Source organism: Plectropomus leopardus, chromosome 11 (assembly GCF_008729295.1).
Source record: "Plectropomus leopardus isolate mb chromosome 11, YSFRI_Pleo_2.0, whole genome shotgun sequence".
Taxonomy (NCBI): Eukaryota; Metazoa; Chordata; class Actinopteri; order Perciformes; family Serranidae; genus Plectropomus; species Plectropomus leopardus.
This window is the reverse complement of record NC_056473.1, coordinates 11188497-11210509: the sequence shown is the minus strand read 5'-3', so window position 1 is coordinate 11210509 and position 22013 is coordinate 11188497. Positions and strand designations below refer to the sequence as shown.

At 40.4% G+C, this 22013-nt stretch overlaps 2 protein-coding genes across 3 annotated transcripts in view; both read right to left on the bottom strand.

The window, feature by feature from the left end:
* Nucleotides 1-102: 102 nt before the first annotated feature.
* LOC121950115 (MANSC domain-containing protein 4-like) lies at nt 103-4933 on the bottom strand. The gene is given in 5 exon segments (XM_042496032.1): nt 103-966; nt 968-996; nt 2169-2303; nt 2427-2803; nt 4889-4933. Coding segments are annotated over 4 exon segments (1248 nt in total). The 5' UTR covers nt 2647-2803; nt 4889-4933.
* A 337-nt stretch (nt 4934-5270) lies between these two features.
* The window catches only part of LOC121949684 (transcriptional enhancer factor TEF-3-like), a 43409-nt gene continuing 26666 nt past the window's right edge, over nt 5271-22013 (bottom strand). The window contains exons 4-12 of one of the 2 annotated variants that reach the window (XM_042495410.1): nt 21685-21756; nt 20139-20273; nt 19690-19733; nt 19332-19393; nt 19001-19131; nt 17306-17479; nt 11497-11637; nt 9493-9645; nt 5271-6182 (exon numbers count right to left, since the gene is read on the bottom strand). In XM_042495410.1, the coding sequence (XP_042351344.1) occupies nt 6069-6182; nt 9493-9645; nt 11497-11637; nt 17306-17479; nt 19001-19131; nt 19332-19393; nt 19690-19733; nt 20139-20273; nt 21685-21756 (1026 nt within the window). In that variant the 3' untranslated portion in view covers nt 5271-6068. The remainder of the gene's footprint in view (nt 6183-9492; nt 9646-11496; nt 11638-17305; nt 17480-19000; nt 19132-19331; nt 19394-19689; nt 19734-20138; nt 20274-21684; nt 21757-22013) is intronic. The other variant, XM_042495411.1, reaches the window with a different exon arrangement.

Genomic DNA, 22013 nt, shown 5'->3' with positions numbered 1-22013 from the left:
TACAAAAATATACAAATTCGGTCGCTTCAATCCTGGATTCCTTTGTTGAAAACATTCATGTAAACAGTTGAGTCAGTTCCATTTTTTTTTTTTTTTCTGGCCCTACTTTGAGGAGTTTTCTCTGACCAGCACATACTTTATCAGACGCATGGAGCCTCTTTTCCCTCTCCACGATGTTCGGTATCGCCCCATCCTCTTCCTCTGACCTCTCCAGCTCACCACCAGCAGAATGGAACAGCAGCAGCTCAGCAGCACTGTGATACAGATGGCCACCGCAACCAGCAAGGTGTGAGCAGCTACATGCCACCCTGGTCCCAAACTCTCTAAGGTGTCCTCCCCGCTGACACCCTGGCCTCCCTCACTGCCTGCAGTGTGGTTCCTTCCCAGGCTGCCCTTGGTGTCATTGGGGGATTGCTTGCTGCTCTCTATACTGCCCATAAAGGCTGTGGAGGGTGGAGGGCTGGTGGCCAACTGAGAGATGGTTGTGGTGGTGTGGTGATGGAGAGGGGATGTGGAGGGCTGTGCAGTCGTGGCAGAAAAGTCAGAAAAGGCAGGAGTGGTTTTGGGATTGTAAAGGCTGAGGATGGTTGCTGCGGTGGATGAAGGAGGTGTTTTGAAGCTGGGTGCAAGAGAAGTGGTGGAGGTGGTCAGGGTTGTTTGTTCATAGTTCCCCGAAGCTAGTGGAGTCTCTGCAGTGGAAGATAAAGCAGCTGTAGTTGTGGGAACTGTTGAAGGCTGACTGGTGCTCTGCAGTGTGGTGATACTGGTACTAGTGATGGTGGTGGTGACAGCAGTGAGGACCCTGCCTGCTGTGGTGGGAGGTTTAACTGTGGGAGATAATGTCAGAGGAGGTGCAGCCGGTGGAAGCGGATGGATGAACTGGCGTTTGTCTGAGGGCAGCGGCTCTGAGGCGTTTCCTCGACTGTAGTAGTGAGGGAACACACGTACATTGGAGGTAAAGTATTTTTCCAAACACCAACAGGTCAGGATCCACGCCTAGGAAGCAAAGACATTTGTTGAGTTATGACTCTCCTGTTTATTGTTGGTTTTCAGTCATGAATAATGTTAATTTTCTAAAATAATTAAATTACTTTACCATAATATACTTACTTATAGGCTACTTAAGTAAAAGTCCTGGAATTAAAAACATACGTAAGTAAAAGTACATCTTTATTTTTTTGCACTACCTTTTTTTTGTAAATAAAATTTCTGCACACTTGTATGATCTGATGAAGGTCTGATAGACTAAAAGCTCATAATATAATCATTATTGTAGTGATGCTTTTTGCGCTTAAGTAGCATTTTATTGTTGTAGATCATTAAGGCAGTGATCATTTTGACCCTTTGAAACCTGAGCAAATTGGCTTGAATTCTTTGTAAACTTCAGAAGAAGGCAATTAACAACTTCTTTGCAAGAAAAAATTGCAAGAAATGAGCACTAAACTTACCTTTATTTACCTGATAATACTGATAATAAGCAACAAAACGCTTAAAAAGAAAGAAAAAAAAACTTTCTTTTATATATATATATATATATATTATATATATATATATATATATATATATATATATATATATATATATTCTTAAATAGATTTTTAAATTTATAATTATAACTTTCAGGTCATTTTCTTGTGACCTATTACTGATATTTTGCTTTGCATTTGGGGGACATTTCTTGTCAAGTTGCTCATTGTATATTTTCCCCATGTTTTAAAAAGAATTCAAACCAATTGTCTTAGGTTTCAGAGGTTCAAATGCTTGTCAAAGGCATCTGAACGCAGCACAATAAAAACTGATGTCTATCCAGGTGTTAATTAAGTACTGAAATTACTGTAGTAAATATTATATGAGATGATCGCATGCTTTCTGTCAAATTTGAATCTGCACAGTAACTAGTACTGTAAGTTAAATATATATTAGATGGAGAAATATGCACAACACTTAACCTATGAAATGCAGGATGGTAGAAGTTTAAAGTTGCAGAAAATGAGAATACAAAAAAGTATCTCAAGTACTACCACTAAATGCACTGCCTACTTTACACAACTCATAGATCTAGATGTGCAATAAAGTGTGTCTGTTCTGGTGAAAACTGAAACATTTTTTGAGAATGTAACAGGCCCTGGATGTAGTCTGTAGGCAGTATAAAAGTGTACTTTGCTTACCCTTTGTGATATTGTACAGAACAACGTTTCCTCTGTGGCTGAGTATGCAGCTCTCCAGGGTCGGGCAGTGCAGGTGGAAGCAGTTCACGTTTTCTTGAGAGGTATCATAATGAAATATGGCCAGATTACAAGAAACTGCGAGAGGAAAGACGATCAGATCAACGCAGAGGATCAGTTGAGGCATAAATTAAGGAAAAGTCAAAAAATGCCATTACATGGTTCAATATTTGTGCGTCATGATTAAGAAGCATTACTCACAGTTTCTGGTTAGGCAACAGGTGCGGCTGCATTTCAGCGCGGTCTCCTCCTGGTAAGACTTGAGAAGTTGTGCTCCTCTCCGCTGAGACTCCTCGATGTCGATAAAAATTCCGGGAAAGCGTCGGATCCAGCAGTTCTTATAATAAGAGGTCGGTGAGCACCTCGACTCAGTGTGGCACACCACACTCAAAACCGTCAGCAAACCCCATGTGACATTCATCGCGCGCAATGTAAATCAGACCATGTTAAATTACAATCTGGACAAAGCGTCGACATATCCGCAGAGCTGATTACTTGGGGTTGACAGGCATGAAGTGGAGTCAGTGGTCTGGTTTTACTGGTGCCGGTAACGGTCCAGGTGTGTCACAGTTACGCACCTGGAGGAGGAGGAGACCCAGCGGTGCGTAAGGCTGAACCACGCCGCTGATAAGCACTGTAGTATAAGAGGCTGCTTTACAGAATTGCAGAATACAGAATTGTGCCAATTACCTCAGAAATGAATAATTTAAAGGATTACTATTGAAAAAAAAGCTATTATACTGATTAAAAAACATTCATTTAGTCATAAGGAATATCACAGGAGTATGCAGGGATGGGCACAAAAGGGAGTTACTAGTGGGCTAAATAAAATCAATCATCAATTGTTTTGATGTACTTTTCAAAACAAATTTTAAGTGTATAAACCATATACAGTTATTGGTATTTTTTTAAATAAAGACTAACTCTTTCCAAAGTCAATCTTTGTAAAGCTTTTTTATGTTCAGTTACTGTATTTGGCTCATTTCCGCAGATTTTTTAAGATACAGTTTATGGTGTTGATTCATTTAAGTACAGGAAGGTGTTCTTGTTATTTTGTCCACCCATGTGTATGTGTATGAGAGCATTTGGGGCCAAAAGAGGCCATTTCTTAAGTCTTAAGAGAAACTTTTTTTCTTTAGACTTTTAGTGTTATTAACATCTAATTCAAAATTCTAGACTGTTGACCCTCTGTAAACATATAGGACAAAGTCTAACTCATTTATTAGTTTGGCCTGTGAATAAGCCCATTGCTGCAGATATTTTTTAATTCAGATTTTACTAAACCACATAGCACTCACTGTAAAGTAAATCTTGCTCTAGTTTTAACAGGAGCCAGACTGTTCTCTCTTTGGAAAAAAGCGAGCTGTCTGTTTCCAGGTCAAACACCCGAGAGTGGATTGCCATAATTGCAGCAATCTGCCTAAATTCTTTCAGTTGGGATTATCAGAATAAACCTTCTGCTCCCTGGGTTGGCTGTTTCTCTCACCTTTGTGAGCTTGTCTCTCTATCACAGTGCCACATTCTCAGTTTACACCTGGGAGTTGCAAGTTGAGAAAGTAGCCTACCATTTTATGGAGTGCATTGTTGGATACAGCATTAAAGGAAACTATTCTATAGAGATGGTTTGAAATTTGAAAAAAAAAAAAAAAGAGCAGACAGCATACATGCATTTAATCAACATTAGCTGACACAAGAAATTACTTTTCTACTGGTGCCAAATTACATATGGGTTAATGTTTTTCAAAAAAAGATATTTTCTCATTTGTAACAAAAATATTTTACAAAATGCTAACAAGTCATTGACATATCCCAACAGACGGATGTGAGTATAACAACTTAGAGACTGACCAGTGAAGTATTTGACCTTTGCCTCAGTTGGATTTTCTTTCTGAAAGTAGTGGTGGATGATATATCATATGGGATTAGAAAGACATTGCAGGTAGTGGCCTCCAAGCAAGAGTGTATATGTCATATATGTTAAACTGAGATAACTAGTCTGAGTATCACAGCATTACCACCCAAAAAGTTTCACCATCATAAATTGCTAAGTTTCTGTGGACAGGGAAAGAGTAATAATGTCTCAGCACCACCAGATGGCAGTGAGCACCATTAAACACTAGCTAAGCCACAGTTCCATACAACAATAGTTTAAAATGTATATTATACTTACTCTGTTAATTTTGACTTCAAGATATCAATCAAAAATTTCAAAATTTGTATAGATGTGCATAAATCAAACTGTGAATTTGAAATGACACTGCCAACCAAACTTTACAAAGAGAAAGCAACATATTTTTACATTTTTACAAACTGGCTGAAATGCTTGGTAGACTCAGTGATCAGTACATTGATAGATTTGTAATCAACTATTTTTGTAATTTATCAATTAATTGTTTTAGTAGTTTTACAAGTACAAATGTTAAGCATTTTCTTGCGTCTACCTCTTAAATCATCTTTGCCTTTTTTATAGTAAATTGAATACTTTTGGGTATTTGGACTGTGTAAAAAAAAAAAAAAAATCAATCTGAAGATCCAGGAACTTACAATTAAGATTTTTTTTTCTTTTTTACTTTTCTTGACATTGTATATTCTAACAATTTAACAAAAACGATTGACACATTAATCAGTACTGAAAATACCAAGATGCAGCTCTAGATTCTTACCTTTTTGATGTCTGATGTCTCCTTCTGGTTGTAGCACCACCATGCACAATTAGATTACATTTTTTGCAGCTGCAAACAGATCCTCCACTTCCTTTAAGCATTGCATTCTGGGAAGTGGCCATTAACAGGAAACTCAAAAATCAAGCAGATTTAAAATGCATAATTACATCTTTGAATATACTAACTTTTGTAACCTCTTTTAAAAAACTGTTTAGAATAAGTATATAGTATAAAATCAGAACAAAGCCAACATGATTTAAAGACAAACCCTGCACATAATGTACAATATATATACTGATATGAGTATGCCACATATCGCAGTCAACTGACCAGAATGCAAAAAAAAAAAGAAAAAAAAAAAAAGTCAGCAACAGAGGAGTTCTGTAAAACACCTGTATTTTCATCTGACACTTCAGGGCAAGTTACAGTTACAGTCAACCTCTGTAATCAGCTTACAGATCTAAATCTGGTTCAAGTTAGCAGTGTTGTTATGTGCCTTTTGTTGAAGTCAGATCATTTTCAATCAAAAACAGTGAGACAATACAAGACACATTTAACATATAACATCAAACAAAGTGAATACAATAGCTCTTTTAAATCACTTTTAGCCTCTTATCTTCTTAGCTCTGTGTAGAGGAGATGGATGTGGCACTGTACATAATTACTCAAATAACACAAACGATTGGCACCAAAAACAGTGATATCTTATGGATGTGCAAAGGGGGGATTCTCAGTCTACTTTTATTATCTTTCCCCATTGTTATTTATATTTAAGTCACTAGGTGGCACCCTGAGGCAGCTAAAGTCCTCCTCAAACATCCCCTGCACATGCATGTGTGTAAAAGAATCTAAATCAAAAACAAGCACTAGTAAAATGAGATGAAAAACACCACCAATGACAACTTTCTCATGCAGGTCTTGTTGGCTAGGTTTGGCTCCTTTGGTATAGAGACCACAGTGTATCATGGTCCTCTTCTCTTTTTTTCACACAAAGGCTGTTTCCGGTTCCACAATCCCAAATCCACCTCTTCCTCAGCAGTAGTAGTGTTCCTGGGCATGCTGACAGAGCCGGTGTTTCTCTGGGCTTCTGACCGTGTTGTATGGTTTCAGCTTTGAGCTTACGGAGGAAGTAGTCATTGAGTTGCTACAATGGGTCTAGAGCAGGTAAGTTCCAGCTGTGTCAGTCTTTGACTAGCCTGTAAATATGATGCTGTGCGCCGTGCTCGCTGGTGGACACCTCGAAGACGTAGGCTATGCACAGGAGGGTTTCCAGTGTGTCCCTGTTAGTAACCACCTGTGGACAAACACAGAAGGTCCTGCTCAGTCAAACTGTAGAGAATAAAGCCTAAGATGCTTGGTTACCCATATTTTTACTAATAATATTGAATTTGTTCACATTCTTCCAGTTTGTAGAGAAGTGTGCTTTGTAAAGCATAGGAGCCTTTTGGATTTATAAACTAATGAAACCATAGTTATGAATGTTATATACAATTTCTACCCATAGACAACACTAAATTTGAGGGGGGCATATAGGATATATAGGAAAAGACTGCTGCAGACAATCCGGCTTCCAATAAAAACCTCCTGTATCTTGAGTTATCAAAGAAAAAAGTTGAGCATACATTACCAAGTTGCTCGGCTAACAACACGGCTCTGACATGCTAAGTAGCATCAGAGATACACTGATTTATTTATTTTTTTTTTTTTTACCAGTGTACATGACCAGGATCAGTTCTTTTGGAGAGAAGAGACCTCTACAGATAATCCAGCTCATGTTAAAAACCTCCTGAACATCAGGATCCAGAATAAGGTGAACACACATTAAGTTATCAGAGAAAACAGGTGCACACACATAGGCAGGCGCTGGGCAAATGATCCGTCTGCAACATGCTAAAGAGTGTAGAAGAAATACTTATTTATAATGAGTTTTTACCAGTTTTAATCGCATGGTCTGTTTGTTTCGGTTGTTTGGTTTGTTCTCTGCAGACGTTTCAGCTGGTTGTTTAGACGTCACTAAATCTCCCTAAATCTTACAGATTGCTCCTTTGAACAATTATTGTATGATCGTACTTTGAAATCTTCATTGACTATATGTATGTTTGTATGTATGTATGTATGTATGTATGTATATGACCATCCTGTGCTTTATGAATTTGACGATGACAAATTCATAATTACGACTTAAGTAACGCTGATACAGTAGGTAGAAATATCTAATCTTATCTATGTGACATAATATCACACAACTAATGATCATGAATAATAAATGACAAATTATCTCTCTGTTCAACATGTTCTGTTATTATACGTGTAAGATTCAGTTGTATCTGCAGACACAGGAGATACAATACAACAAGCACAAAGCAAGCAGATAACTTTATCAATTCGGTATGTGTTGCATTGAACACAGCACTTGTTACATGAGGCATATCGATTCCATTGTCCTCAGCCTTGCAATGTGGAATCTGTGAGTGCACCCATCTGTTGTCTGTGTATGTGTGTGTGTGTCTGTGCACATCTGTTTAGGAGCTGTTCATGGTTAATACGAGCTAAATCAGCCCATTGAGAAACCTAATGACATGCTGCCATGTAGTCGTCAGTGTGGGCTCAATATGGTCATTGTCCCATGGCCGATAGGAATGCAGCCGCCAATGGAAGGGACACCAATGTCTTTGAACCCTGGTGTTGAGGACCACTTTGTTGCTATGGTGATACACTCTACTCTATTCACTTCCCTCACTGTGTCCGCTCTCTGAGGAGCACACCAGCTCATTCAGAAAAGTCCAACTTACAGTTGAGTGGACAAAATGTTTCAACTCTGCAAGAAACCATAAAAAGTGTTATTCATAGGCAGGGAGAAATCGCTAACAGCTGTTAATGGTCTGCCAAGGTTACTCATAGGAAATATCACAGCCCAACCATTTTCATTAAGAGACCAAACAGTTTTCCTGTTTCCCACCCTTTACGACAGTAGGATGCCTGCATTTCGCACTCTAAAACTGAACTAAAGTATGCATATTGAGCATCCATGTGCCCCTTTGAGCTTCATTGCGTCAGAATATGAATGGGACATTGAGCGTGTTTCAGTGTATCAAGGCGTTGCAGACAATGATTCTCATCCAAAAGCATTTAAATGCTTCATCCACACGTATAAGGGTATGTTTCAAAACAGGGTTTTTTCTCCTTTTATCTAAAAAATTCCTGACCACACCAGCACTGTTATGATCTTAGTCCAGATTAACACAAAAAACCCACAATATACGCGCTGAGAAGAGCATGCCAAACCAAACTATGTTGACCAAACAGAAGCAGACCCAGAGGAAATTTGCTGGACTTTGAAGCCAAATTGACACAGCGGCCAAACCATGTGACTACATCTGCCAGGTTCGTCACGAGATGCCATGGGGCCCAAAAATACTTTTTCTCAGAAGAGCAACACAATCAAAAAAATTCATCCTCATTCAAGTTAGTGGAGGGAAAAAACGAAAGTAGCCGCCTTGGCTGGTGAAGTTTGCAGCTCAGCCAGCAAAATCTATGGTGCTCTTGCTCTATGGATTCAAAGATACGGATCATTTTACACCCGAGAAGTCAAACTTTTCTGGCTGTGTGTGCCACTGAGCAACTTTCATATGAATGAATGGGGGTTCGCTTCCAATGATGACTCCAGCTCTCTTTACACATCCATGATCACAAGCCTGAAAAACAAGAGGAATATTGTACCAGATGTCTACCTGGAGTAGTGGTCTCCTTAGCACATTATGTCACCTCTATTGCTCAATATAGAAGAAGAGTAAGTGTACAGGGCTTTTGCAGGCAAGGACATAGCCTGTGTACATGGGGCGCCCACTCCACCAGGTGAGTTACTGTGTGCCCCACATAGCCTACGTATAATTTCATGACCGGTTATGGCCAAATTTCAGGCTAAGTGAGTGAAAGTAAAACAGTTTATTGATTTCTGATGCCACCTTTTGGTATTTCTATTCAATGCTTTACTCGTGCCATAATAATGTGAAGGTTTCTCAGTGTATATATCTTAATTCGGGGGCTTTTCCAAGAAAATATGATAAATGTGATCACTTACGATTAAATCATTATAAACACTAACTACCCTGCCACATGCTAAAGTCTCCATTCCAGTGATGCCCAAGCACCATCTAATCACAATCCTACAGGTCTTAACTCGTGAAATGGGTCTTCAGATGCTCAAGGTCGCCCCTGTTTAAAAGGTGTCTTGTTTCAGCACATAGCCCCTGCAAAACCACAATTTGTTGTTTTTATACTTTGGTGTTTGTACAGGTTAAACAAACCAACATCTTAACAAGAGAGCTTCAGAGATGCTGGTAGGTGGATTTTTTTAACTTTAGACAGGCAAGGGAAGGTATTTTACACTAAGCTAAGCTTACCAACTCTAGCTCCATATTTTGCTAGTTGGTTTGAGGTCTAACTCTCAGCAATAAGAATAAGTCTGTTTTCCAAACCAGCTCAACATTATTTCAATATTAAGAAGAATATCTGATTTGACAATACTAGAAGCACAATATCCATACAAACAGACATACAGGCTCCCAGGCTCTATACACACAAGTACAGTCTGTCCCAGTTACCTGTAGGATAGTGAAGTTCTCCAGTACACTGTTCATCATGTACTTCTCTGGCAGGTGTTTAAGCTTGTGGATGAAGTTGATCATGTATTCACATAAAGGGGAACGGTGAATTCGAAACACGTAGCGCCCATTCTCAAAACGTGCATACTCCGTCTAGGGAAAACAGATACACTATAAAAGCATACAGTCCAATATATGAGAACATATACCATGTGTTACAAGAATTTAAAATACATTAAAGGCTGAAATGTGAAATCTATTGTAAAAACAAAGGGGATACATATTCCACTGGAGCTCGATTGGATGCATTAGATGTGAACATCTATGTGATAAGCTGTAATATGTGTAACATAATATGCCTAATGCAGCATATGGCATGCCAGATATGACAATAAACATATTTTCTCGTGACAACAGTAATCAAATGATGAAGCCATTAAATATCGTCATGTGGTCTACCGAGGCAGATGGTTGTACCTTGGGATGTGTGTGTATGTGTTTATATTGTACAATCTATCAGCAGCAGGTGGGGGCAGGGCCACTATTGTGTCTAGTTAACGGGAAGCATAACAGTTAGTCATGCTGGGGAGATTCGTTAATCACGTCAGTTTCCTGACCACAGATCAGTGGTAATTGACTGGAATCCATCTCCACCAGTAGCAATCCCTCCTCTGGATGATAATAGTGGTTTTTTGACACACTCATGACCTCTTAATGTTGAAATATCACTCAGCTATTAAGCAATCAGTGATGCAAACCTCTTGAACTGTAGCCACATATACTGCTAACTGTTGATAAATGTAGGAACTGTGCTATCCCAAACCAAATGCAAAGCACACAAAGTCAGGTTTTAAAAGAAAAAACAACCTGAAATGGAGATGAATGCTATTTATTGCATAGACCACAGACTGGTCACTCTACCTTCAATAGCAATAGCAATATAATAAAAGAATTAAATGTGCTGTGTTCATTTCTGCATCTGTAATACCAGTAGGTTAATTATATTTAAAATAAAATAAATAAAAAATAAAAGGGATTCTGAAGTGATTCTTAATAATATGAGAATTTTAATCCTTTAGGTTCAATAAAAGACATCTGGAAGAGCTGTCAAGCCAAGAATTATGTATGCTCTATTGGTCCAAAAATAAGTGGAGATGCAAAGACAGAGTTAGTTTTTCAATTTCCACAAAGGTGAGCATCAAGCCCCTCATAAGACAAACAAAATACATAGACACAGGTCGGATCAATTAATAGGTCACCTGATCTTATTGCCCCCCTTTAGACTTGTTCATTCATAGGAACACTCTTTTACGTATCCTTTTTTACCCAAAAAGTAGAGATCTGCAAAAAACTGATTTTGGTAAAGCAACGTGAAGTAAATAGGGCGCCATCTTGGAACACAGTATCCAGTTCTCTTAGTATATTTATGATACACAGACGAGCTCAGCCAATTGAATGATAATGGCTGCCTCTACCAAATCTTAAAGTGACTTAAATCTTTCAACCCCCAGAGGTCGGTGCAGCTTTTCCATTCATCCAAAATCTACTGTGGGATGACTTTTACCCAGGAAAAAAAAAGAGCAAACAATTAAAAGATGACATAGATGACCACATCTGTATTTTCACTGGGAGATTCTCTCATCTGGACTATGATGGCTATATGGTTGTAGCTCACTGTAAAAGTCGGAGAGACAAAACTGGAATTCCAAAAAATATTAAGAATGTCTGTTCTGTCTTCTGTAACAATTTTGCCCCTCAAAGATCAGATAAAGTCATTGTATAAGATTCTGCCATGCCCTGAAATGCTGATGCACTTTGGCTGCAAACACATGTAGGACTGCTATAAGGTTTGATTTCTTCTCAGCATCAGACATTATGAGAAAAGGTTGGAGAGCTTAGAAATTAGTAATGTTTATGTTTCATAATAAATACAGGGTAGGTGTCTGACTACCAGCACACTCTAGATTTAGTTAACAAACAAACCTCCCCCCCGTGTATCCTTACCTCCACTTTCTCCACCACCTGCTTGCCAAATGAGCAGACTTTGGTGGATGAGGTGATAATCATGTTCTCAGAGCTCTCATACTGACTGGAAACACCATAGAAGAAGCTGCTGTCATCCTGCAGGTTTACACTAAGGTCTGCCTACAAGGAAGAAAAAAAAAGATAACATGTCAGGATCAACCCATAACAATACACACCTCATTTCTAACCCAAGAGGAACTGTTGGTAGTGTGTGTTCATGTATGAAGATTTGCAGCCTTTCTTTGACTGGAAACATGTGTGCTACACTACACACTACCCTGCTCCACACTAAGCATCTAAAACCTTGAGGATACACAGCACTAGATCCATAATCTATAACAAAATATCAGCGTCTACTTTTCTGCTCTCTGGTACAGATCTCAAGGAACATGTGTGTCAGTCTGACAAAGACACATCAGCGTGTGTTACGGCTCAACAAAGCTTGAGTGTGATTCTCTGTAAAGCCGAGAGGCATCCACTGGCCAGAACCTTGGTGACCCAGTATAACCCTGTCAAATCCAGCCTCAAGATTCCCAAGATGCTGTTTCTCTGTGACTGCTGGCCACGTTCATTAGAACAACATACAGAGCCGATGTAGTCTTTTTGAGTCTCCTGAAAAAAAAAAAAAGCCAATGTGGAATTGCCAAAGACAGCAGTTCCTCAAATGAGGCTGGCTCCATATGGAAGTCATGTTAAAATACCCAACTTCAGAGCAGAAATAAACATGTAACTGCCTGGTACAAACAACAGTTTTGGTCTCTATAACTATTTTCAACATTTGTGACAAATGACAATTTTTTATATAACTCACCCACCTACATTAAGGGCTTAAAGCTATGCATATTTGAGGGCAGGGCTGCTTGTGTGACAGGCAGTCTGTGAGGTGTTGCTACAATGTATGAGTCAGATCCACCCCTCGCTCCTCCACAGCTACACCCTCTTATACAATTCTAGTCACTCCTGGCTCCAAAAAACCAAGATGGTGACAGCTGAAATGCCAAGCGTTAGGCTTCACAATGGCAGTCTACAAATCAATGGGTGATGTCATGTTAGCTACATTTTTGCGAAAAGGAAACAAAGAAATTATTGTTTTGTTATAGGTTTCCTTGTAACAACTGATACTAATCGAATATCAGACATTTGTGTACTCAACTTGTTAAAAATATGACGTCACAAATTCTATTTAAAAACAGTCAAGCCATTCATCGTCGTGTGGATGCAGATTCACCTATCTCTGATCCTCCCACTAGTATGAGTTTGATCGAGGCAGGCGTAATCTGATTTTGGATCAGACTGAGGTGTAGTCTCGTCCGTCAGACAGCTGGGCTGTTTTACCTTTTCCCCTGTCGGGCTCTTGTCTCCTAATGGGCCATTGAGACACCGCTCAGCCTCCTCTCATCTCTTCATCGCCCCGTTCATCTTCATCCCTGGCTCATGTAATTCCTCTATTTGTCTTCATCCCTGGGGCCTAGTGACCCTCCCCGAACCGCCATTCCCTGCTTCCCTAACAGCCTGCGAGGGAATTCATCCAATTACAATCAGCAGCGTGCAATTGGCTGATTAGATCACGGTGGGCAGGCTGGCTGTGTAACAATTTAGCAGAGCCAGCTCAAATCGGATTCCCTCGGCACTTCAAAGGCGTGAGACAATCCGTTAGGACAGGGCCACGGGCGCTGAAAGGGTGAGAAGGAAGGTGGGGAGCGGGGCAGGGCAACCAGCGGCCGACAGGGGGGTTTGCTGGAAATTCAATCTAGAATGCCATAGCTTTGGAGGTGGGCCAGTCGCCTGTCACCGTCACCATGCCAACCTTCGCCTCAGCACACCCCCAAGTCATGACCTACCACGTGGCTGCGCCACTGCGGCTACATCATATCAGCTCTTCTCTTCTTTTATGACAGCGTAAATAAAGTTATTGTATTTTCAGATGCGTCGAGGATTTCATTTTGCTTATTTTCATGGCCAAGAGCGTTTTTCCTCAGTATGGGCGTCGAAATGCCCAGCCGTTTTGTAGCATTTCTGTGTTTTGTCATGGATGCCTTGAGAATTGGACGATCCCCTTGGGATACAATAAGACGAACAGACTGAGAGGGACAGTGTTATGAGCTTGTTTTCCTCTAGCAGGAGTTGCATATGTCATAACTGTTGACTCAACTGGGCTGACATGAATCAAGAGAGTAATATTTCATTGATGAATGACTTGTTGCTTACAAGCTTCTCCTGCTATCTCTATCTCATGTGTCCCTATTTCTATCTTTTGCTGTTTATTACTGCCTTGCCCCCTTTTTTCTTTATGATATACGATGGCGCTACTCATCCCCTCCTTCCTCTCAGCTCTGAATTAAATGCCATGGCTTGACCAGCTGCTCTTTTTAAGGACCAGAGAAGACTCCTTCCAAAATGGTGTCACTCACCAATGTCTTTTATCTCTCCACAGTAAATAATGTGGCAGTCAAACATGTGAGAAGGGTAATGTCATATATACAAAGACATCTGGTGGCATAAGATTGCAAGGCGGCACTCTGAACTTGACATTCAGTCTCTGGCACCCCAAACCGCAGCAGTTAAAGTTATATTACACATCTGCTTCACAAGTCACCAGTGGCTTCCACGCAACACATTTCTGACAAAGTGGATCAGAGGATGATGGCAGTCATGTTTCACAATGTTTTGTGGTGGTAGTAGTGATGATGGTTTGACATTCTTCCCTGCAACGGCATTAAGGGCCTCCGCCACCAGCAGCTCCAGACTTGCACCACAAAGGATCCAGACAACTTCTGAAGGTTACAAACATCCTACAGCTGTATCCCATAACGTCTTCAGATCTGCAAATTTTACTGGTGGACTTTAAGAGTCTTTAAGAGTCTTTAAGACTTTAAGTCTAAAGGTAATCCACTATGGGAAAGGCAGCTCCTCAACATTGTGTATCACACTGAAGGTGCAGGTGCATGTTGATCAGATCAACAAAGCAAGACAGAAATTGTTCTCTGTGGTTTTCTCTAGTGCCAACAGCTCTTCCCTTGGATCGGATGTGTGTGGGTCACCTGGTATGCACAACAGCTCTGTCGTACATGACTCAGGTGCCACTGAAACAGCCCTGCCAGTCCCCCAGTATTGAAGAGGGAGGTTATTGTAGACACAGAGCATGACAGGTATGATGGCTAACCTAGGACAACCTCTCATGGCTCTCGTGACAGCACATGTCCTTTATAGTTCAAAACATGAGTTTATTTAGGCACAGCAAGGTTCAGGTCTGGGAAGTCTAAACTCCTCCCAAAGGAAAGAGAAAAATTTTAATTCTTCACTGTGTATATACTGGCAGGCATGGGTGGATTGTGCGACCATAGGCCCTGGGCACAATAATGCTAAAGGCCCAACCACTACTCCCAAATTACACACACTTTATGACTGTTTTTTGTCATTGTTACTGTTGCTGTTTTGTGTCTCTATGCATATTTTTGTGGTTTTGTGGTAATTTTTGGTGTGATAATTTTGTGTGTGGTCATTTTGTGTCGCCTTGAGGTTATTTGGCCCCTTTTTATTTTGAGCCTCTTCGCAGTTCCTTTGCATGTCTTCAATCTATTTTGCCCTTTGTAATCTTTTTGAGTCTCATGATTGGTATGGGTTAATTTGGGTGACATCGTTAAGGCCAGGGGAGGCCCTGACACTTTGGGCCCTTGGGCCCGCGCCCAGTAGGCCCATTCGGTAATCCATCCATGCTGGAAAATCTCCAGCATAGATGGTTCCAGAGACTATACATTGTCTCTTTTAAGTAATCAGAAATAACTATGGCAGAATTAGCAGCTTGTTGAATAGAAGGTCCTTGGAAAAGATTTGTGCAGCCTTGCTGTAGTCAACACTCTGTCCATCCATCCAATTCTACCTGCTGTTTGATGTGTTTGGGATAAATTTAGTATGAGAGAGATGCTGTTTACTGTTGCTGCCCCATCAATTAGGAACAGAAGAAACATAGATGAGAAATTGTTTGTTATGGGCAGGTCATATTGCCCAAATATATGCTTTGTATTTAGACAGTAGATATTTGAAATATGTATTTATTTTATGATATTATATGTTTTAATGGTTATTTTTGCTGTGTGCAAAAAGGTCAAAATTGTATATTTTAGTTTAAATTGGCAAACTTCCATTATTACCTTACCATTTTTCTTATCTGTTATGCTGCAAGACAAGAATTTTAAGGACAGAGATGACTAAACTGTAAGAGTCACTGAATAAAGATTAGACCTTTTAAACCAAAAGCAAAGGTTGTGGACACATTTTTTGAACTACACTTAACAAACAAAATCTAATGTATGAACACTTAGTATACTTTCCTTCTTAAGTCAAATTTAATTGTATGCAAAATTTTTATTTTACTTTTTTTGTCCTCCTTTAGTTATAACTGGTCATTATTCCACTGTGTGTGCATTGCAATCACTTGGCAATCAAATAGTGTGGCAGCTAAGGTGTTGTCTGTTTCCTTGTATTTTCTGTCAATGATGCTTTAACTTCTTCTTTGCTGAGCAAAGGGGCTAAGTATTCGTATCCCAGACATTAATATCATAAATTCTCCAACTAAGTGCTTCATATACCAGTAAGTATTTAAGCAACTCTATAAATATACTGAGTCTGTGCATAAATTCTAGTTAGTTCAGTGATTTTCTGACATACTTTGTGATAACACGACTTCACTTTCCCAGTACACTGATTTGAACAAGTTTCAAAGTAAATGCATTTCCAATCTGTCTCAAGTTATGCTTAACTCTGACCTCTGCTGTAAAACTAACATGCCCACATCATAAAAAGTAGCAAAATGTCTGAATGAATTGCTGTTAAGAGTCACTTTAATAAAGAGTGAATGTAAAGGGAGGTGCCCTGAGATAAAGAAGAGCGTGGGTTTGAAAGTATGTACATGTTGTGCGTGATACAAATACCAAAGGTCTTGTCCTGAAGTAAGGCAAGGTGGCCAGATCAGCAAAGAACAAAATGGACGTGTCAAATTACACCATTGTACTCCCCTTCTGTCTCTGATCTTATTTATGATCATTTTCAGTTTCCTCCACCTGTCGTCATTTCTTAACCTGCAGCTTAAGTTGACTTTGTCATCATGCTCTACTCTCTCATCTCTCTCAGTGTGTAATGGTGAGCTGGGGGGGGGTTATGTGTTTGTCTGTGTGTGTGTGCGTGTGTTTTGGGTGGGCTTATCTATAAATAAGTATATGAGGGGGGGGGTGAGTTCGGACTCAGTCTAATAGCGCCGAGACAGGTGCCTGGGCTCACATTTCCCCTAGTGAAAGATCAGGCCTGCCACTCTCCCCCAAGGCTGCTGTCACACACAATCACACACACACACACACATATATACAAATACACCCACGCCTGATGCATGCTGCACAGCAATGCCTTCTTTGCCGGCATATAAACCACCAGTCGGGTCAAGGGAGCAATGACTTTCCATTCATTCTGGCTTTAAAGCGCACTTAAGTTGCTTTAACTCCAATGCTTAAGCTATCTCAACACAGTTAACACCGCTAGGCCATTAACAGCCAACAGGTGCTACAAAACATTAACAAGAGCATTCACTGTACTCTCACTTCACCTTCATGACTTGGGGAGGATTACATGCTCTGATGATGTATGAAAAATATCATAAACAGAGTATCAGACTAAGTTTTACCTTTATAAAGAAGGGTTTTAGTTGAAATTAACTGAAATTAAATCAAGCTGATTTGAGACATACTGGAGATTAGTGAAAGTTAAATATATTAAATACTGCACAAAAATGTTTTACCCAGAACTTGACGAGAAAGAAAGCGTTGTGTGGCCCTTTGTCAAACAGCTCCTTTAGGCCTCCTTTCTTCTCTGGGAACTTGTCATAGATCTGTCTGATGTCCACAGACTCCAGATAGGCATCGCTGTAGCTCGGGTTGGACTGGCCAATGTGCACAAACAGGTGCTTGTTGAACTGCAGGGACAAAAGTGCATAACAGGAGATGAACAGAGCCAAAAAATGACAAGTGTATCCCATCACCTGTCTCAGGCACCCTACCCTTTTCCGCCCATTAGCACCATTCATGATCATGTGTTGTGCTGGTGTGCGCTTTCTTTAGGCTATGTTAATTAAAATTTTCTTGTGGTCTTTGCGGTTTTCTGCCATACCCTTGTAAACCAAAACCCCAAAGTATTAAACAAAGATATACAGTCTTTCTCAAGACATGTGTGGCATCTCCGTCTTGGATCTTCTGTTAACTCATGTTACTTCTTGGTAGTATTGTTGCTAGCTATTGTTTCATTGTATAGTGCACCTTGTTTTCTGTGTATAAGGTAAAAAATATTTGATTCTTTACTTTTGAATATTTGAATCACTGCTCACATTAACTAGGTTCTCCATCTGTTTTATTTCAAACAGCTCTGTACCAAAGCCAAAGTATTTTTCCCCTAAAAAGCAATTCAGCTTGCCTGGATCCCAACCTATGAATCCAACCTCTCCACTAAGTTCAAGCTGACTAATTTGTCCTTGCATTGTGACATCAAACAGTGGTTTCCCAGTTGAAATAAAAAAAACAACCAATCAGCAGGGGACTAATGCTGTTGACAAGCTGTTAATAAGAAGTACACAGGAACCTTTGAGGGGTAAAAATAACAATGGCAAACGCTATAGACAAGATAGACGCTGCTATAAAGGCTGTTCTAAATCGGCATGTCTCCTCAATATTGGTCAACATCATAGTTTGTGTTACTTTGCTTCAGTCCACTCTCTAAGGCCTATAGAAAAAAAAATCACCTCCCACAGTTGTCATAAGTCTTGAAATTAGCTATAGAGACCAAAAAACGTTTTTTTTTTGTTTGTTTGTGTTTTTTTGCACCAGGCTGTAAACATAATTATTAACTGTGAAGTTTGTTTTTTTAACATGGGGGTCTATGAGGATTTATCTTGTTTTGGAGCCAGCCTCAAGTGGCCATTCAATGAAATGCATTTTTTGGCACTTCCGCATTGGCCTCATTTTTCAGCCTCAGTGGTTGTCGCTTGTGTAAAATAGGGTGTAAAGAGTTAACAACTTCGATATCAGGTATCTATCTAGCAACAAGGGTTTAGAAAAGTAAAATAATTCCTTAACGATGAACAAACTGAAGTATACAATGTTAATAAGCAATAGAGAGTTACAAGACAGTCATCAAGTGATATAAAAGTTATTGCTTGAATGAATTTTTTTTGCCAGGAGAAGGCATGAAAGCCCTGCATTGTATGAAATCCCCTTTTGCAGATGGTTTACAGTTTTGAGAAAATGAATCCAAGAAAATAGTGAAAAAAGCCAAAAATCTGAGTGAGTTTCTGCTCTGATGCACCTGTCAATAAGACTTCCTAGTGGGCAAGAGCTGTTGTATTTGAGCATAAATAGATAAACTAAATTAGCTTTTGTGTGGGTAGTGAAAGCCCTTTTGTAGAACAGAAAAAACAACGTTATCTCCTGTCTTGTCTACTCACATTCTCTGGGTCCTGAGGTTGCTCCAGGAAGGCGGAGAACTCCAGCATTCGCAGCTTGGAGCTGGCAATACTTCTACCCTGCCAAGGAGGGGCACCGGGAGACATTGACAGCCCTGCTGTGCTTTCATAACCTGCAGACAAGAGGGCAGTGAGTGCGTGAAGTGTGCGCTTTAAGTGCAACAATGTAAAAGCCTACAAAGAAAATGCAGCAATACTGCAGCTATTTCTCTGAGCTTTGTGCGAGCTCTTCATCAGCAGCCGGGTTGTCTCATCATCATCGCTGGCATGAGAGCCCTCTGTCAACACAGCAGGGTGGAGAAAGAGCACCCACCTGTTATAGGGGTCGGGCCGGACGCTTGCATGGCGTAACTCTGCTGGGAGAAGGGCTTAATGCTGCAGAGACGAGACAGACAAGAGAGGGAGAGGCATGTTATGCACTGTCCAGCCTCATGACCCCATCTCACATACTAATTGGACTGCCTGACCCCTTAAGACGCAGGGGGCAGAGTGGTATGCTGAATGTCAGACAGCTGAAGACTTTTCTTTGTAATTGTGCTGATATGTTTTAATTTGTTCTGTGATTTAGTCCCTGACTGAAATTTATCTGATGGTTATTGAGCTGATCACATGAGAAATGACTGATGGCTACTGTAGCACTACAGAGAAGGAAAAGAACAATGGCTACTCACTCTTCATGACCTCCTGGCTGTCCTGGAAGTGCCCCATGCCAAAACTGGAAAGAAAAGAAGTGGATACTTTACACACCTCCACCTTGACAGTAATTACCACATATTATTCTGCTTTTCAAAACAGAAGCACAGAGCTGAGAGGTCTTTCTTATAAAAAAAGAAATAAAGCTTAAATGTGTCTTATCAAAAAGATGAACCAAGTAACGAATCAAATATGTAATACTCAGAAAAACTGAATTTCCAAAGAGGAACAACAGTGTTAAGGAAATCTTAGGTCTTAGGGAAATAATGGATACCTACTAGTATGTAGGGGTTATGAAAATACTGTTAAATGGCCTCAACTGGCAAACCAAAGACTCTTAAATGAAGTTAAAATAAATGTGTCTCCTGCTCAGCCTTTTGGGATAATCTGAATAAGATGATGTAGGGGACATTGGTCAGGGACTCACCCCACCAGTAGTGGGGTAAGCCGGCCTAGACAGGCCCTGGAGAGCCATCTTGTTCTGGAAAGCCGTGGGTGAGATGATCTGCGCTGAGGACATGGTGGCCATACTCTGCAGGGCCTTGTCTTTGGCAGCCTGGTCCTGTGGAGATGGACAGAGGGGCGAGACAAACAGTTACGCAAAAGGGTGAGCACTCATCAGACACCATTTAAGTCGGCGCCCCACTTTACCGGTAACACAAGCAGAGCCCTAAATAGGGAAATGAAGGCCAGCTTGCATCATCGGTGAATCCCTGCCAGACAGAGAGCTGGAGAGAAGGTGATATTACCGTGAAGGGCCTCTGGGTCAAGAGTTAAGTTTATTGCTTTGGCAGTGGCAAGCTGGTGATGACAACTAGCTTCTGCTAGAGGTCATTCTGGAAGACTAAGCAGGCAATGCGGTGATATTCTAATAATGCATCTAAATCGCTAAATGCCATGGAGTTTAAAATAGCAAGATAGCTTCAAATTGTCTTTCCTGGGCTATACTGTAAAGTGATATGCCCGTTGTTTTTGAATCCACTCCTTCAGCAGTTTCTAAACCACAGAGGACTACAAGCACTTGCAGCCCAGCCCTAATGGGCAAGGCCACACGGTGCATTCTTCTTCCCAGAACTGGCTAACACAAGGGCATAGCTGAAATATGGGGGGTACATGTGGTAGGGATCTCAGTTACACCAAAGACGCATTTAAAAGGGCCGGTCACAGGGGCCAACCCTGTGACCGCTGCCGGGCCCTGCCAACTGAACCCTCATGGCTGCCGTCCAAGGTGAGGGAATAGTCCTGTTGCCTGCTGTGGCTGTGGGTACGCGGGCCTACGTGGTTGAGAAATGTAAACTGAGAAAGTACTGGGGGGACAGGGATGTGTAAGCTCTAAGCTTACCACACAGGAAAACTTTTATTGAAGTACACTTATTGAATTTAATACCTGGAAGGAACAATGCAGGGATTAATTTGTTTTCTGACAATTGTGTTTGATTCATCTTGTTCATAATTGTGCAAACTCAGCCTCAGGCCTCCTGAAATATGTTCACATTTCATCGAAATGTGTCAGCATCCCATTTAAAACTTGCATCAATTAGAGGGTGCAATTAAAATACCAATCGTTTGTGTCTTTGTGTTGATGGGATGTGAAATCATGGCAGGCAGGGGCCATTGATGTTGACATACCTTTAACAAATAATGAAACTTCATTACAAGAGGGAATAATATAGGGTAATAATGTTTTCCCCCTCTTGTCATCTGCTGCTGCTCAACTTGATTCAACTCACATAGAAAAAAATGCAACATATTAATCACATCCTTAACTCAGCTATGACTAATTTCTTCTCTGAGGGTGACCACAGGCAAATTCGTGCAGTAGGATTCAGACACACAGAGACTTGCATTTATTGATTTGATTAAATTCACATATCCTTACCATATTTTTTTTCTCAAAAGTGCATTAAAAAAGACCATCACTGTTAAATCATTTTATTGAGTGAATATAAAAGAGCAGAAAGAAGTTGACTCACGTAGCGTACCTTCAGCTTCACCTGGATCTCTCTGGCCTTTCGTCGAGCGAGAACCTGGATGTGACTAGATACCTGAGAAAAAGACAACAGACAACACAGCAGTCAAGTGTGACATCTCTCTGGCTAGTGTTTAATGCTGTTGCCTCACAGTAACAATGTCCTGGTTTCGGTCCTCACGGTTTCCCACGCATTCATTTATTTGTGGCAGCTCACAGTGATTTAAACAATTGCTGTTACATCTATTTTTTGGAGCTGGACCATTCATTAGGAGCGCTATTTGAATATAAATATTGTCTGGTTACTTACTGCACTACAATAGCAGAGTGCAG